The sequence below is a fragment of the Trachurus trachurus genome (assembly GCF_905171665.1).
Source record: "Trachurus trachurus genome assembly, chromosome: 10".
Classification (NCBI taxonomy): domain Eukaryota; kingdom Metazoa; phylum Chordata; class Actinopteri; order Carangiformes; family Carangidae; genus Trachurus; species Trachurus trachurus.
In genome coordinates this window covers 20778864-20797127 of record NC_139894.1, presented here as the reverse complement: position 1 = coordinate 20797127, position 18264 = coordinate 20778864, and the positions used below count along the sequence as shown (strand labels likewise).

Genomic DNA, 18264 nt, shown 5'->3' with positions numbered 1-18264 from the left:
TTCAATGAGAAAAACAAGTCTAGTTCCAATTACAATATTATTCAATGCAAACATATGAGTCTTAGAAATCTCCCACAATCCAGTCTGTTTGTTAAGTGATGTCATACTGTATATACTCCGAAGCCCAGCTGATGTAGTGTGTGTGTGTGTGTGTGTGTGTGTGTGTGTGTGTGTGTGTGTGTGTGTGTGTGTGTGTGTGTGTGTGTGTGTGTGTGTGTGTGAGAGAGAGGGCAGTACTGTAAGAGCAGTGGAGGCAGATCAAATGCCCACTGAAGCACAAACATGAGGATTCACGGGCAGAGAGAGATTTGGATACACAAGGTCAGAACGACCCCGACAAACTTTAAAGGAAAATGTGGATTCACTGTGCACCAGCAGTAAAAATGCAGGTGAACCCGGTGCTCACTCAGAAACACACACACACACACACACACACACACACACACACACACACACACACACACACACACACACACACACACACACACACACACACACACACACACACACACACACACACACACACACACACACACACACACACACACCTGGCAGCCCTGGGGCTACCTCCAGGACTGAATGGGTGATGGAGCTGGAGGAAGGAAAAAAAAAAGTGCAAGGAGAGGAGTAAGTCGAAGAGGTTTATATAAAGAGAAGGGAAGAGAAGAGAAGAGAAGACAAGAGAGAACAAATTGATTTAAATCGACACAGCTAATTTGTTACTAAGTTGTGCTCTCATTAAATGCATCGTACGACCATTCTGATTCACTATTATTTAGTTTTGTTTTTTTAATTGTATTGATTCTGTGGTTTATTTAGTGAGCCAACAGCAGCTATGAACGACTTTCATCATTTCAAAGTACAGTTGTAAATCTTTCAGTGTTCTGTAACTGGGATCATCCAAAAATGATCAGGAGAGTACAACATACCTGGAGAAAGCCAGAGATGCCAGAGATGTGCTCTCAGTCTACTTTTATATTTTATAGTGAAGGAAGAATTTCTCTCTTCACTCTTGAAATGTCCAGGACAATAAAACCTGCTGGAGGTTAAACACGGTCAGGTACTCTTTTTATTGCAATAGCATCCCAATCCCCACCCCCCCAAAAAAAACTAAATTCACTGCCACTGTGCTTTCAGAAAGGGCTGCAAAAAGTCTGTTAAAATGTTACAAGTGACGTTACTTGGCTCAGGATCAGTCTAGAAGATTTATTCAATGAAAAATACTCCAGGTACTGTATAACCTCAATTCTCTGCAGCACACTTCTCATCTGTGTTTAAGGCTGGTGTCTCTATACTACATTACCTGCTACTGGCATAACATCCCTGGATGTCCAACTGAATTGTCTGCTGTTGCTGTTGAGTTGGATTGTCAATGTAGGTGCAACAGTTTCACAAGGAAAGAAGAATGTTTGGAATAGAAAAAGTATATTAGTGGTTCTGCAGCATCGATTTTGACTCTTTGTGGAAAAAATCCATTCTTAGTCCGACACTGCTAAATACTCTTTTAACACTGTACAAGATAATCTTTTTTTTAACTGTCAGCGGGTTGTCAGATATGATAACTGGCTGCTTGCTGTCGTGGCAGTGGTTTTGGCCCTGAGTATGAGAAACCAGCCTCCAGACTTGATTTCTTGGTTTCAAAGGAAAAAAAAGAAAAGCGATGTTACGATGATAACATACTATGCTGTAGATGCACTGTGGGAATGTCCACTGAGAGTTGTTTTAAAAATCCCAATCAGATGTGACTTGACTTGACTGGAAATGCACAGAGAATGGGACATTGCTGCAAAAACACATTTTATTCATAAGTATTTACATGCACCATGCATCTGTGTAACCAAATCCTCGCGTGAGCTGATATGAGATTAGACTGGAGACACAGAAAGCTTACTGAAATGTAAATCCCATGATCCAGTGTTTATTCATCACCTCACTTTGAATTTAAAATCAATATTGTTCTCTGTATGTTAGGGCAACACTGTAACTCACATGCTCTAGTGGAACACACTCGCAGAAATATTATTTAGCTGTGTTTTTGTTGCTTTTGATTAAAAGCAAAACTAACATTTGCTTTGCAGCTCCGTACGCAGCCTGGGTGTGAGCCCCTAAACCTGGCGGTTTGACACTGTTGGACGCACAGGACCGAGAAAGCAAACACAGCTGTTATGAGTTTCAACCTTTGGGGAGCATGAAGTAAGCAAAGAGCTTGAAAAAGTCAAAGTTATCAATCTGTAAATACTCTCTGTTTTCCCTGTTGCTAAAAAGTTTGGTATTTGGAGAAAGCTGAGAATTTAGTCTATTATTGAGTCCGTAACAGACAATGGAGTGATGATACTCAAACTTGACATTGCACTAGGCTTTATTTGGCAGCTGTAAAAGTGAAAATTGGTGCTAGGAGGAATGTAAGCACAGGTAGGATTGTAATGTGACAGCTCCGGCAGCTCAGAGTGTGCACACCCATGTGTGTCTGTGAGTCATGGCTGCTGCTGCGGCCTTTAACACCCAGTCATCTGTCATCCATCGGCTCAGCTCTGCACTGCTGCCGTCTCAATCGCCTGACATAACATTGCACACATGCAACACTCACTTTCTCTCTCCTCCCTCCCTCACACACACACATACACATACACACGGTATTTTGACAACGTGCCACCGGCACCGAGTGTGAGTGGCACAGAAACACACACAGTGTCCCCACAGCGTTCCCTGATTAACGAGATGGTTTGTTCTCTTCCTCAGGCCTGGACCAATCAGGCACGGAGACACAAATCTCTCCCTGCTGGTGATGCTGAAGGCCACCGGCCACTATTTATTGGCAATCTCAGCCCTAACTACCCAGACAGAGACAGCAACACGCTTACCACAGGCAGACACCAGCACCACGTCTGTCTCGGCGTGTGTTTTTCATGTGCACCTGGTGAATTTATCTCAGGGAAATAAATATTCCTGCTAGTATCATGAAGTAACAGTTTGAAAGAACATCAAACAAACACGCACAAACACACAACAAGATATACAGAGGGATCTCCCCAAATACTGTGTGGGTGTGTCAATAGAGTGGAGGCATTAGAGCCACAAACCCATCAAAGCTGTGATTAAAGCAGATTACAACATCTCCACTAAAACAATAATGTCTTCTTATATCTCAACAGAATAACTCCTTCTTTTATTTGTTTCACCTCTTTGGACTTAATTAGCAGGATTTAGCGGGCTTGGTGCTGAAGCAGCTCAGCTAAACATTAGTAATTGCTGTGTTTATCTTCTTTCAGAGTAAAAATAACCCACACAGAGAGGTTGTGACAGTGTGGCTTTCACCAATATTCCTGTTTTGTTTACTGAAATCTACAACAGCTACTGATGGCAGATTCTACTTTTTATTTTGTATTGCTGTATATTTATTTTTTTCTGAAAGGCCTCGATGACAGCTTTGTTGGTGAAACATTTAACAGTGTTCCCAGCAGTTATTTTAGGAAGACTTCAATTGTTTACAGTGTATTTCTTTTTATTAGCTTTAAAATCACATCAACAGCTAAATTACAGATGTGAACTTCAGCCTCGGAGGTTTGAGCGGGTGTGGCGAGGAGTTAAACGAGGCGCCACGGCACTTTCCCTCTCATCTCATTCTTTACTCACTATCCCGTCTCTATCTCATTTATCTCCCTCATAAGAGAAACCTTTTGATATATGTGGTGACTTACTAATGGTTCAACTCCCAGAAACAACAACAACAACATGTGTAATGCACAGACACACGACAGGGAGCATCCGTGCCACAAACACTGCAGGTATAAGTTTATTTATCCCACTTAAAGGGATAGTTCAACATTTTTGAAAATTGGCCCATCGCCATGATCCCCCTAGTAATAGCAGTAGGTTCGTTACCTTTAATTGTTGGTCCAAGCTGCTTTTAGATCGGGGGAGAAGAATACCGAGCGGCGCAGATACACTACGGAGGCTAATGGAATTTCTTGGTTTTGCTCATCAAACTCAGCAAATACACAACCAAAAAACTCAAAAACGCTGTGGTGGACAAGTTGTGGCCTGCACATTTACCACGCTATGAGATAATAGCGGAAAGTTGCGAGATGGAGTTGTTTTAGAGGCAAAGTCGGACTTTACACTCTAGACGGCTGCTCGGCGGAGTGATTTCAAAAGCGCCTGTTTACTGCAGATACGTCCGTATACTACGGCACTGGCTGAGGTGCGCACACTGTGTCCCTCCGACCAGTGGTTCACTGAAGAAAGTAGTTCCGAGTATTTGCTTCACTTCTCTTAACTTTCCGCTATTATCTCATAGCGTGGTAAATGTGCAGGTCACAACTTGTCCACCACAGCGTTTTTGAGTTTTTTGGTTGTGTATTTGCTGAGTTTGATGAGCAAAACCAAGAAATTCCATTAGCCTCCGTAGTGTAGCTGCGCCGCTCGGTATTCTTCTCCCCCGATCTAAAAGCAGCTTGGACCAACAATTAAAGGTAACGAACCTACTGCTATTACTAGGGGGATCATGGCGATGGGCCAATTTTCAAAAATGTTGAACTATCCCTTTAACATCCCCTTAACTAGGTGCTGAATTATGACCTACAAGTGGAGCTGGGAGAAAGTCGGCAGAGTCTACTACACACTTGTGATATTGATACCAAACAGGAATTCAGATGCAGAGAGATGTAGTGGGAGGAAATGTGGAAGAAGAGGAGCCAGAACTGAACTTGGCCTACATTCCTTACTGTAGAGTATGTGTGTGTGTGCGTGAGTCATTCTTCGCATAGTCAGACACGTTGTGATCACAAACCTGGCTCAAAATCATTACAGCAGGGAGGCCAGAGGTGATTCACCGACAGGAAAAAAGAAGTTGAGAAGCCTCATATCTTATTGTAAGTTACAATTCTTCATATTTTCATTGCATCAGATCTTTCTTTCCTTTTCAAACAATATCAATTTCATATGTAATAAAACTTGTATTCTGTAATTACCATTATACAAAGACCTCGTGGATCTCAGTGGCAGGCAAGTGTTCAAACTCTGATGTTTCATATTTTTTCTTCCTGACTGCACCAATATGTTTTGAATTTTTGAAGTGGACATCTGCTGCTAATCATTTTAGTGAAGATCTGACCAGTTTCACAAAAGAACGTACTGTGTTTAGGAGGAGGGTCATGAGAGTGTGAGCAATGTATCCAGACTGGAATCATCACTGGATCCTGTATCATTGTAATTGTAGCAGTAAAGAAATCAGTGTTAAACATAATGACACCAACTGTTACCCCAGCCTCTTACATTACAAGACAGCGTTGATTTACCCTCCCATCCTTCTTGTCACACACCCCTCATGCCCTCTATAAATCAATCATTAGAGTAGTGGAACATTAGAGAACGAAACTGTACTATTTACTCTCACGTTCTGGTTAATGCTCACGTCCAATCCCCTGTGAGATTCTGGCTTTCAATGCATTTTTTTAATACTCTATTTTCAGACCTTAAACTTCTCAGCTTTTAGTAGTTATGGGAAAATGTTCCCGGTTGTTTTGGTACACTGTGAGATCAGTGCTGGGTGTAGTTACTAGAGCGAAACTTCTGACCACACCCAACAAAGACGAGAGGGACTTGGAACTTTGACAGGAAAAGACAAAGTTTTTTCGGGCCAGTGTTAGGTCACTTTTCCAAGAGTGAGGAAGCAGAGGAGGGAGAACGAGAGGTGAGAAGGGAGGCGGAGGAATAGAAAGACATGGATGGATGGTTCAGGAGTAGAGGTCAAAAGGATGAAGCAAAAGGGGAGAGAAGGGAGGGGTTCAGCTACTGCGTAAGAGTAAAAGACACAAACACAGCGATGCTCGTGAGCCAGAACGCTGGGGTTTGTCAGCGTGACTGGGAACCCTTTCAGAAACCTCCCAGAGTTCTGCTAGGGCAGCAGAGGGATCACAGGGGGAGCGTGGGTAATATGCCAGGGAAGTGAACTTAAGTTTTCATTGGCATCAGCACATATGCTATGAAAGATGATCTATGTCTGTCTCATCGCTACAGGATGATACATATGGCAGGAGAGGTAGAGCCCGCACATAAGCTGCTCTGCGACAACACACACACACACACACACACACACACACACACACACATGCAAAGAGCACAGCAGTGAAGACATGCCAGAGTGCTCAGTAATTATCTCAGCATGATTGTGACCACAGCTGCAGAGGACACATTACATAAAAGGCAAAGGGCTTCCACACTCACTTTCAACTGACTGAGTAAACCAGTGGCTCAACTATATTACGATCTCCTCGGATGCAGCAGCTCACTCCACAGAGGAGCAAAGCGTCTCCCAGCAGAGTAAATCTAACACTTCAACTTGATCAGCAGTATTCTCACACAGAGACTTTCACATGCCGATGGAAAATATGAACCTGCCTAGCATTCGCTGTCCAACTTCATAAAGGTTTTAGGACACAGCTCCTCCTTGTTCTGTCTAAATACGGTACTTCTTTTCAATCGTTTAGAGCATCTTATGGTTGTTGTAGGTTATACAAAAGCATTTGTAAACCATCTGTTATTGTGAGGGAAAGATTATGGTCCTGGAAGAAAGTGAAGTCACAGAAGACAGATATTTTTTTTCAGAATTTAACAACAGTTTCCAACTAAACATGTTTTGAGTTATTAATTAAATTAAAATGTATGAACTAGCACTGACAGAGTTGCAGATAAACAGATTTCACTGGTTAAAGAGCTGCATGCAATCCACAGCCACACACCTGGGCATACAGCAGACAGATAACCCAACAGTGATTCATTTCAGTCTACCAAATTTGTAATTCTGGGATTTTCCTTTTTTTGAAAGAGATTGAGCTCTTCAATCAAGATAGCCACACACACACACACACACACACACACACACACACACACACACACACACACACACACACACACACACACACACACACACACACACACACACACACACACACACACACACACACACACACACACACATCTGTTGATGAGGTAATATTTAATTTTGCAGGAGTATTAAGAATAATTTGCTTCAATAAATGATATGCATGTATTAAATTAAATTAATACATGTGTTGATTTTGAATACACAATTCCATTTAACTGCAATTAATTATGGCATCCCATTCTCGATGAGGCATAACGCCCTGCTTGGCCTTCCAACCAGCCAAGAGTGACTAAATCATGCTGCTGCAGCCGCAGTATACAGCGTGTGAACTGAGCCTGTGAGACAAGAACAACACAATTAGAAAGTATCATTAGATTACAGTATCTTTGAAAAATGAAAACTAATAACTTAGCCTGTATACTTTGCCTCCCACCACTTTGTTACAGTAATTGCTCCACACAAGTGCACATGATTAAAGGGCAGGGCACAACAGTGTATGGACAACCACAACATGACCCATCTGGATTTGACAGTCCCTCCGGTTCATTGTGTGCAGTAAACAGAATGACAAATGTGTATTTTCAGCTCCTGCTAAGCTCTAAGCAGGCTTTGTTTTCTCCTCCCTCTCTCTATCCTCTCATCTCTACAGCCACTCTCTTCACTTCTATTCGAGCTAAATCTGAACATATCAAACTAATGCTACAAGACGTATCAGCCGGCTCAGAGGGAGCAAGGAACTAAAGTCAGAGATGATTGGAATTTCCGTTCTCAACCCTTTGCTCTCATCTACGACGATCCAATTGGTCACATTTAAAGTGAAAATCACAAAATCGCTAATATGCTACGTCGATCACCTGCTCTCCTCGTTTTTTAACCCTCTGACTGTCTGAGCCATCAGCTGATGCTCGCGGCTAGTATTACAGACATTGTTGAATGAAGAAGCGCAGAGCTGTGTTTTATTCAATTACATTTCCCTAGGGGGCGCAGCAGCAAATGAACTGCAGCCTAACAAACTCCCACCACCCATCACTCTGCTAATCAGACAGCAGCCACGAGGCGCACACGCCACTTTGACAATTTCATCCTCACAACATGGATATGTGTCCGTTATTGCCACCGTGCAAACACACTGTTTTTTTTTTTTTTTAAAGAATGAACCATGTGAAAGATGTAAAGATAATAACTATTTCCTTGTCTCTGATTGGCTATACCTTTTCCAGCCATTACAGTAAATATGATTAACTGTGTGATCATCTGGGAGCCAATTTGCACTTTGCTTCAATAGAAATAAGTTATTTGATAAATGTGTCTTATTATTCACTTTCAGCGGGTTCAGTAAACTTTTTTTTAATAAAAATAAAAGGCTGAAAAATGCAGATGGTAACACAATAAAATACTTTCAGACTGTTTTTGCAATAAACAATCACACGACTCCAGAAATGTGCTGATATTTCAGCACATTTCTGGAGTCATGTGAATGCGTATGAATGATCATGGTGGTAGTTGGAGGAGCCGTTTGGCACACATTGGCAGCCACACTTCCGAGGAGATCGTTGCTAAACGAGGCTCCAGCATTTGAATAAATATTGAATCTGTACTCACATTTCAAACTTGTTTGATTTGAGTCATTTCAGTTTTGCAGTACAGGTATTTTTTATCGTCACTTTTCTCATTACCGGGATAAATGCCAGAAAATATCGTGATAAATGTTTTAGTCCATATCGCCCATCCCTAGTAGTCACTCCACTTTGTGTGATTACCGGCGTGCAGTAGTCAACACACGCACACAGAGCTATGAACCTGCTGTAATACAGTAGCAGTGACTGTATTTGGGTTTGAAGAGTGATGAAAGCCTCATTCACACGAGAGGCTCCATTAACCTCTGAATCTGCTGCCATTGTATTCCATCCTCTACACACACACATTACTACATTAACCTACATGTTGTTGTAGTGAGAGACTGCTCATACCGGAGAGAAATACGCTGCCGTTAAACGGCCCCGCTCGCCTACACAGGTGTCTTTAGCCATTCTGGCTGATTAGAGCTCAGACGTTGGGTGGAGCAGCGCTGGAGGTGGGTCACCCACACAGTCTGAGAGGAGCTATAATCAGACAAAATAACTGAAAACATTTGTGTGTGTTTTAACTTAATGTGGAGAAGCTTTAACATCATAAACAATGTCAAATTTTCCTGCTCAAGCATGCAGGAAGCTTATTCAGCGATAGCAGTGGGACTCACACTTCTCTGAGAATAGTGCCAGAATTACCGCAGCATGTGTGTGTGTGTGTGTGTGTGTGTGTGTGTGTGTGTGTGTGTGTGCATATAGAGTGTGTTTGCTGCGCTGTGACAGTAGTGGGAGGAAGGAAGTCGCACGCCAACTCATCTTCCATGAGCTTCTGTCCCTCAGGTTGACTGGTTACATAACTGATGCTAACACAGAACAGTGGCCACCTCCAGGGACCGGAGACTGTTGCATGTAATTGTAGTCACACGGCTCTACCTGCTGTGTGCCAGCCCCGTGTTTAAGTCAGCACACATGAACATTTAGACACAAAGACATCTGAAATATATTGTACTATCATTGCATCAGCTGTTGCATTTATTCATCTATTGCTCATAACATTTCCTGGTATAAATAAAACATATTTTTAAGACAACATAACCTACTAGACTGATGAGTGAGATGTTAATATTACTGTATGGTATCATTATAATGCCTGAGTCAGAGTTTTGATATAATAATTTAATTTCTATAGTTAATGGTTATACATCATTTTACCGAATGACAATAATCCCATCAAACTATGGATAATATGAAGAGAGTTGAGAAAAAATAAACACCATTATAATAACAATGCACATTTGTGACAGGATTTCACTCCACAGACTCTCATGTGAAATTCACGCACATCTACCTCTCTAACCTCAGAACCCAGTCCTTTCGCCTCGCCACATAAAGGAGCACTGCCACTGGATGAGCTGCACAATCCTTCAGTTACTACAAGTATTAAAAAAAAGAAGTGAAGATTGGGGGGAGGTCAGATTTCTTTCTGATTATTATTTTCTAATTGGGTAATCCTGTTGCAACCAGATTGTGACGTGTTTCTTTAGCCATGATGTGATTCCTGACCTGATCCTCATGACTCATGATCATGCAGGATTATCATTTCATCATCCAGGTCTGTCAAAATTATTACATAATCGCTGGGTCGCAATCATTTTGCATAATTGTTAAAATCTTTTCCATTCAAAACAGGTGGATGAAACGAACAGAAATGTTATATTTCCACATTGTTTTCCACGGTTTGAGGTATGACTGGTGCTCTTTCAATGACATCATCTCATTGCGCCCCCTTCTTCTGCTGTGGTTTAATGGCATGTACTGTAAGAGAGAATTTTGATGAGCATCTATCGACATTAGCATCATGGATTTAGTACAAAGCCAAACACCACGGCACATTTTGGTTTCAAATGAAAAGGGAGAGAACCAATAACTTTGAGGAGGCGATTTGTCGGATATGCAGCAAAAAGGTGGTGGTCAAAGGCGCTAATTCAACAAATAAAATAAAAAAAACTACAGATCCACTACCCCACCTAATTTGCAGAACTTGGAAACACAGCCACAGTTCAATCCCGGAATTTGGCTATTCCTGAAGCCTTCGGACGACAGTCTAAATGTGACAGTACCAGATGTTGCACGATAACAGACAGGGTAACGCGGTATAAAGAAATGCAGCTGTTAATATACGGTTATACGGTTAAAAAACAGCATTTAAAGTAGGGATGCACCAACACATTGACTGGCATCGGCCATCATAACATATTGATGGCTATGGCCGATGTTATCTGTTATTTGGTATATTATGCTGACTCTGACCCTGTTTTTGGGGGGACATGACTCTGCCAAGACGCCAGAGGGCGCATGCACATTTCATTTGTCAAAGTTAAATGAGCGAAATTGTAGGGGTTTTTTTGGGGCTGAAAAAGACAATTAAATGTTCATCATACACAAAACAATTTGAGCAGACATAATCAGCTATGTAGCAGGAATTTTACATCGAGAGTCTGATTCTGAAAATATGAACACCACATCAGAGTCAGCACGAGGGCTCAGAAAGGTGCTAATCTTGTCAAAACACTATGATCACCATGATTATAGTGACGCTCTCTCAATCACTGAGGCTGTAATAACACCACCTCTCTTCATCCCTCCAAGGCTTTGCTTCTCCTCCACCTCATCCTCTCATTGCTCACTCTCTCTTTGTCTCACAGACAGACAGAACCCCCCCCCCCCCCCCCCCCCACACACACACACACAGACAGACTGTGTGTGGGTCAGTGCAGCAGCAGCAGCGGCTGCAGACAGGAGCAGAGGTCGGCCGCACCCTGCTATTATCCCCGGAGTCCTGCTCTTTTTAAAGACAGCACCGTGGCACATTGAGTGACGGCTCAATGGAGGGCCTGCTGGGAGCTTACTAGCAGGTGAGGAGTCAGATGAGCCAGAGGGAGAACACACACACAGGGACGCTACGCAGGCACACAGGCAAATACACACTTACACACCAGCAGACGCACAAATGCTGTCGGTCAGTCATGGGTGAAACAGGCAAGAAATAAAACCTGCAAAAGCATGGGGGAGCACACATACATGTTGGAATGCATGACTGCACACAGACACACACACACACACACACTCAAATGCTGAGTGAGGTAATAAGCCAGTCGTGGTCTCCAGGGATCGAGCCAGTGGCCACAGAGAGGGAGAGAGGAAGCAGCTGGATGCAGAAATACTTCCCCTCCTAGCACTGTAATTTCCTCCCAGAGGCACACCTGGGCCAGCGCTCATTCACTCATATACACTCTATCTATGTGTGTGTGTCTGCATGTGTGTGTAGTGCACATGTGAGAGAATCTTTGCACCTGTGTGTTGTGTCTTTTGTGTGTGTGTGTGATGTTCTGCTTGGCTGCATGTAGATGTGTTTACACAGGTATGCGCTGATGCACACCGCTGATCTAAAGTGGATCCCTGCTGAAATGAACTTTTTAAACACTGGGTCCAATTAACACGTTTTATTCAACACTATACATTTATTCTGGATGACTATCTTGAGCTTTACAGCCCATATTTTAACTGCACTTTAATGGTTCACTAAGGTTTATGTTTCCAGAGCCTGGAATTTGCTGCTAGGGTTTAGGTTTCCCCTGCTAAATACGCTCAGCCTCAGACAGGCCTTGGCAGATGACATTGTTTACATAGTCTATATGTGGTTAAGGAATTCTCCTTGATAACTACTCATTTTAGAGTTTAACAGCAGCCTAAAGACCCTCAGGACGGGCCACTCCTGAATTCATTCACACCAGGGCTTAGGTGGCCATCTTCCTTCAGGGTGAACGGGGAGATGGGGTTACTGCAGTCAACTGGGCTGGATAATCGATTGCAAAATATCTGCAAAGTGGAAATTTCCTTTCAATGTTTTCACTTCCATAAATGTTTGGCTAACCTGGGGGTGGGTTGTCTGACCCTACTGGAATACGGCCAAAACTGCAAAAATAAGACCCTGGTTGTATGAAACTGCAGGTTCTCTTCACATTCATCAACATCCACTTGCAGCTTGTGACGCAGGAAGATGATTAGAGGATGTTCTTTGCACAGTCTCTGAAATAACCCTCGTAATAGTGTCAGAAGAATGTCACCTTCGGAGTGTTTCAGGTGGCTATTTGGGAGGAGGCACGCTGTACTGCAAAGCGCCTGTTGGGACACGCTGCTGCACACTGAGGATGAGTTCAGGCCATTTATGAGTTGTGTATGTGTGCATGCTCACATCTCTAAGTGCTTAAACACGAGTCTCCTCTTAAAACCCTTGCACCATACGACTATCCTTGTGTCACACCAACAGAGGCAGAGACAGACTGGGGGGAGTCAAGGAAACAGGAGAGAGAGGGAGAGAGTGGGGTAGAGACTGAGCGGGTCCTCGAGGGAGCCCCCTTCATTTTCTGGATGCGAGAGGCAGACATTAAGCTACAGTGACTAGAACCACTGGCCTCTGTCTGACCTGCTTCAACTTCCTCTCAGCCCAGGCTCGGACTGGTGCGTCATTGTATCGGCGCTGTTCGACGTGGCACGCACCAGCAAGACTACAACACCGACAAAGCGACACCACGTCGGCCCAGAATAATAAAACATAATAGAATATAGCAAAAACAGACTAGAACAGCACAGAACAGCAGCGCCTGAGGCGTAAAACAAATGCCGGCTTTGTGCGGACGCATGGGGTCCTGTGTAGCAGCCTCTGTCCTCCGCCCAGTGTCAGCCCACCGGCTAATTGCAACGGCTTTGCCCCAAAGGCTGCAGGGAGCATTTCTGTCATGAGAACAATACAACTGAAATGTCAATGAAAACAAGTCAGCTGCAAACAACAACTGTTTGTATCATACTTCTATAGCCTGTTGTATACGACAGTTCAGAACAGAGCAGATGGATACCGAGCTACAAAAACACGACATCCAGCAGCCTGTCATGTTGCTTCTTGACAGCTGAAAATAGCATTAACTTGGGGAACAGTAAAAAAAAAAAATTTAAAATTAAAAAAGATCCCTGACTATTGCTGGAGACAGGTGACATTTATGCATAATATTAACATGGGATTTAAGTTTATGTAGCAGACTAGGTGAAGATGGTTATGGGTAAACATCTTCTGATAGTCCAACAACACTACCTTGGCACACACTCACATGCTTGTACACACACAGATGAAGCAACACACCCACACAGACAGTCCAGTCTCCTTGGACAAAACAGTAAAGTCCACCTCCCTGTCCAGCCTGCAGACACCAGAGGACGAATGGGCGAGAGTAGCGAGACGAGACCGTCTGTGGGGTAAAAAGTAGCCAGTGACACTAGACCCGGAGAGAGTAAAATTAGCAGAACAGAAAGACATTGATCAAAACCACAGATAAAAGGGGATAAAATGAAATTGTAAAGGGTGGAGGAAAAGACAGATTGAAGGATGGAGCTCTATCCTCCCGGCAAAAAAAATTAATGGCAATCCTTCGTTTTCTATCGGCGCAGCGATTAATTGACGAATGTGCCACATTAATAATAAAGCTTGCTCTCTCCACTTAGGACATTGATTCACACCTCCTAAGCTTATGGTGTAAGAAACCGATCAATCTCGCCCTGCTCGTCTTCATCTCTCTTTCTCTCCTTCTTGAGCTCCTCTATTACCTTGCTAAATATAACTTCCTTACCTCTGTCTTTAGCCAGGAAATGAGTCCAACACTCAATAACTGGCTGTGAATTAAGCAGGCTTGGTGAAGAAGATCTCCAGAAATGATTGATTGATTACTAATTAATTTGCTAATTTCTCTGATTGATCTACAGAGAGGGATAGTCCGAGGAAGACAACAAAAAAAGGAAGAGGAAAATAATTTTCTCTAATGTGCTTCCTATGTGTCGATGTGGCTGTGATATTAGTGATATGATGTAACAACTGGGAGGTAAACCTTCTGTTTATATAATGTTGTGGTCTAGAATAGCTAAGACAAAAGATAAAAAGGAAAAAGAGAAGAGAAACAAAGAGAGAGATCCACATCAAATGCTACTGGGAGCAGCACATGCCTGCTGGTCTGTCTGTCCGTCAGTCCGTCTGTCTGTTTAGCCTTGAAAATCCCAGCAATCGAAGCCAGACGACCACAGAACTCATGCCCACGCCATACATGCACACACACAGACACACACACACACACACACACTGAGGCCTGTTCTATCCTACGCTATTGATCTGCACCCCACTCTTCATTAGAAAGAAAGATTCAAAGGCAACAAGGAGCAGTGAGACGTGTTGTGTGTGTGTGTGTGTGTGTGTGTCTGCACTGTGTGTCTGCGCGTCTGTGTGTGTTCAGAAGTGTAAATGTATGATCAAGGGAGTTGTGTAAGCTGCATGTGGTTACATCCTGTATGTGAGTGAGTTGCCGTATAGGATTTTTTTTTTCTTCAGTTCAGTGTGTGTGTGTGTGTGTGTATTCATGCTTATGTGTGTGTGTGTGTGTGTGTGTGTGTGTGTGTGTGTGTGTGTGTGTGTGTGTGTGTGTGTGTGTGTGTGTGTGTGTGTGTGTGTGTGTGTGTGTGTGTGTGGATGTACTGCCAGGTATCAGTAACAGTGGGAGCAGATCTGTGTTACTCTAATGCAGTCTGTCCTCACTGGGTGTTCCTATGGAAACTCTCTCTCTCTCTCTGTATATTATTAGACGTTCTTGAGTCAACTGCTCAGAATAGGAAGACACAGATCTCGTCTATTGCGATACACTCGTTATAAAGCGCTTCAGCTTGCGCCTGTTACGTCGCGCTGCTCTGAGAACATTTTTTGCTTTGGTGATTAGTTGAGATGCAGACTCTCGCGCTGGTCGGGGTCACAATTGATTGACTCTTAGGCATCAGATCAGTCACAGTGATTGGACAGCCACTTCTACTGACACAAGCCTGAGGCATGCATTGCAGTAATATTTTTCCCAGCATGCCAAGTTCTTGACAGTACAGCTGACAATACTGAAAACACATTTTTTAAGGGGAGATTTTCTTGTTTTTTATTTCCCTTTTCCTTTTTCAAGAATAAGACATGAACGTTTTATATGGTGTATACTCTCCAAATCATTTAATTATTATAGCTCCCCAATTTAAATTATATTCAGCTTCAAAATGCTTTAACAGCAATTAAGTGTCACAGTACATGCAACTGGTATCTATGAAATAGGAGTATTCTTAGTTGTTGCAGAAGATCAGATATGTTGAACTCTGTATTAGCCTATGACATTCCTCCTTTACATCTTTTTTCATGCACATTAAATGTTATCCCAAAGCTTTAGATGAATAAATGATTGAAACATGTGTCGCTATGCTTTCTTACATGTATATCTTACTGTGGGGAGTTACTGGAGTAGAGAAGCAGCATTAAGTGCTTTTGAAGGTGAAACATTGAGACTGAGAAATGTATAATTGAATAGACAGTTTTGGTGTTTCTTGTCCCATGGGGGTTATATAAAATAATAAATACATGCAATCAGTGATCAAAACTTCCTTCCTTTACTTTATGTTCAGCTGAAAGAAAAAGTAAAACACAGATAAATTCTGTTGATTAATTTGATTCAAGTACATCGCCTCTTGTGTGAACACTTTTTATCATTTAAGTATATGATTTTTTTTTTCACTGAGTAATAAGAGTATAACAAATTAAAACAGATTAAGAGAATACTTTTTTTTTATTATAATGACAACATAATTAATCCTGTATGATCATGTTCAGACATATTTGTCCTGTTTCCCTCTAATCCTGGAGCTGGCACACTGTGTCAAACTCTAAGTATTATGCTTCCTGTGAAATAAAGGCCCTCCTTGTTGTTTCGTTTCATTTATTTCATCTGTAGAGCGGAAAATGGAGAAAGAAGAAGCGCTGAGAAACCAAAAACTTGACTGTTAGCTGTTCAAGCAGCCAAGGCAAGCGTATGAAAAAATTCAGAGGGTGTTGCCTTACCAATCAAACATGTGTCTCCATATTTCACTCCTTTCTCACTGGAAAATTAGTGCAGTGACAGGAAGATGCGTTTGAGCGTGTGTAGGTGTAATCTTTTTGACAGCAGGGTATGCTCACTGTGACTCACTGTCTTTGCATACAATAGTTTGATATGATTATATAACCAGGTGTGTATGAGGGAAGAATGGTTTAATACTTGTCTATAGTTTATCTGAGGAAGAACGAGCACAGCCTGTGCGGTGTTGTACGATTCTGTGAGGGAAACATTAATGCTGACAAAAAGTCAAATTTGCAAGGCTTGAAGAGAAATATTTGCACTTCTGTGGGATTAAAATTTAGGTAGAGTGATCGGGGGAGTTGGGTTTCAGTTTGCAGTTTTAGTTGAAATATGGAGAAGATGGAGGGTGACGGGTGCATGAGAAGCATGTGAGGGATGCACGGAGGTGGAGGATGGCACAGTGGGAGCCACAGACTGACCTCTGGAGTGGTGGTCTGCTGCTGCGCTGCTGACGGGCGCTTTCTTTACGGCTGAGGAGCGATAGACGATGTGTGTCCTTCCGCCTCCTCCCTCCTCCTCCTCCTTTTCTATCACTCCGTCGCCCCTCTCCACCGGCTCGATAAAAAACTCCTCTTGCTCCGTCCTGATCATACCAGCCTGAAAGAGAGTGTGGAAAATTAATTGGGTGACATAAATACAAGTAGGTGAACTCTGACATCATGTTTGTCACACGACGCCGAGCACTCCCTGCTCAATCCATCCTTCGCCTCCCTCTCTTGCTCTGACAGTTTACAGAAAGAAAATAGCCCCTTGGTTTCACGCCACTGCTGTGTTTGTGGCATGCTGGGAAAAAAACGAGAAGAGAAGGGGACGGCAGCGATCCCTCACAGCTCTAAAGAGGGCCAGAGTGACACCTGGCATCTGAAATGGCCAACACAAGAGCACGGGATAAGACTGTCCCACTCCCATCCTGAACTAACACAATCTGTCAGGTAATTCCCCAGTCCACCTCACACACACACACACACACACACACACACACACACACACACACACACACACACACACACACACACACACACACACAAACACACATCAGGCATGCAGAAACGCAAGCTCACCGGAGAAGAGGATGGGGAGGGGGGGTTGAAAGAGATGTAGAGAGAGAGAAGTAAAAGAAGCGTGCATAGAGAACACACATGCAAAAAGGAGTTGCGTGCACATACATGGGGAAAACAGGCACTGGGAAAATTGCCCGTCACTCTCTCTTATTCCATCTGTCTGTTTAAGACAACTGGTAATTACCAAGGCAACGTGCTGCTGTAGAGGGAAGCCATGGGGGAGAACACACAGAGAGGATGGTGAGGCTTTGGAGAGGAAGATTGCAAAAGAGAGAAAGTGATAAATGAAGAAGACAGAGGACATCGATACGATCGGTCTTTGTTCCCTCCACTCTGACAGGAGGAGGAAAGAGATGACGAGCGAGTCGAAAGGAGAATAGTCAGCTGATGATGAATAAAATAAAATAAAAATATGGTATAAATTACAAACGAATGTGTGATGAGAAGCTGAGTGTGGACCGCACTGCACGGAGTCTTCCAGAAAGACATGGGAGTCAGAAAACTCACCCTGAAGCACAATGACAAGCTTCAAAAGACTGACTGTAATAGTCTGTATAAGTACAGTCATGCTTTCAGCCTCGAGGTATATTTCAGAAATAGAAAACTATATGTCTGCAATGCAACATTCAAATCACCATTTAACCTCCTTAACCTACTGTATTACACTGAACATTTTGTCATTTTATTTCTACATACAGTATATACTACTGATACTTTATGTCTATTCCTGC

At 42.8% G+C, this 18264-nt stretch overlaps 1 protein-coding gene across 1 annotated transcript in view; it reads right to left on the bottom strand.

Annotated features, from left to right (window-relative positions):
• Positions 1-18264, bottom strand: part of LOC310992249 (A disintegrin and metalloproteinase with thrombospondin motifs 2-like) — a gene marked incomplete at its 3' end in the record, with an annotated part of 106698 nt that overhangs the window by 41811 nt on the left and 46623 nt on the right. Inside the window, exon 3 of the mRNA XM_083980268.1 lies at positions 16892-17069. Within this exon, the coding sequence (XP_083836394.1) occupies positions 16892-17069 (178 nt within the window). The remainder of the gene's footprint in view (positions 1-16891; positions 17070-18264) is intronic.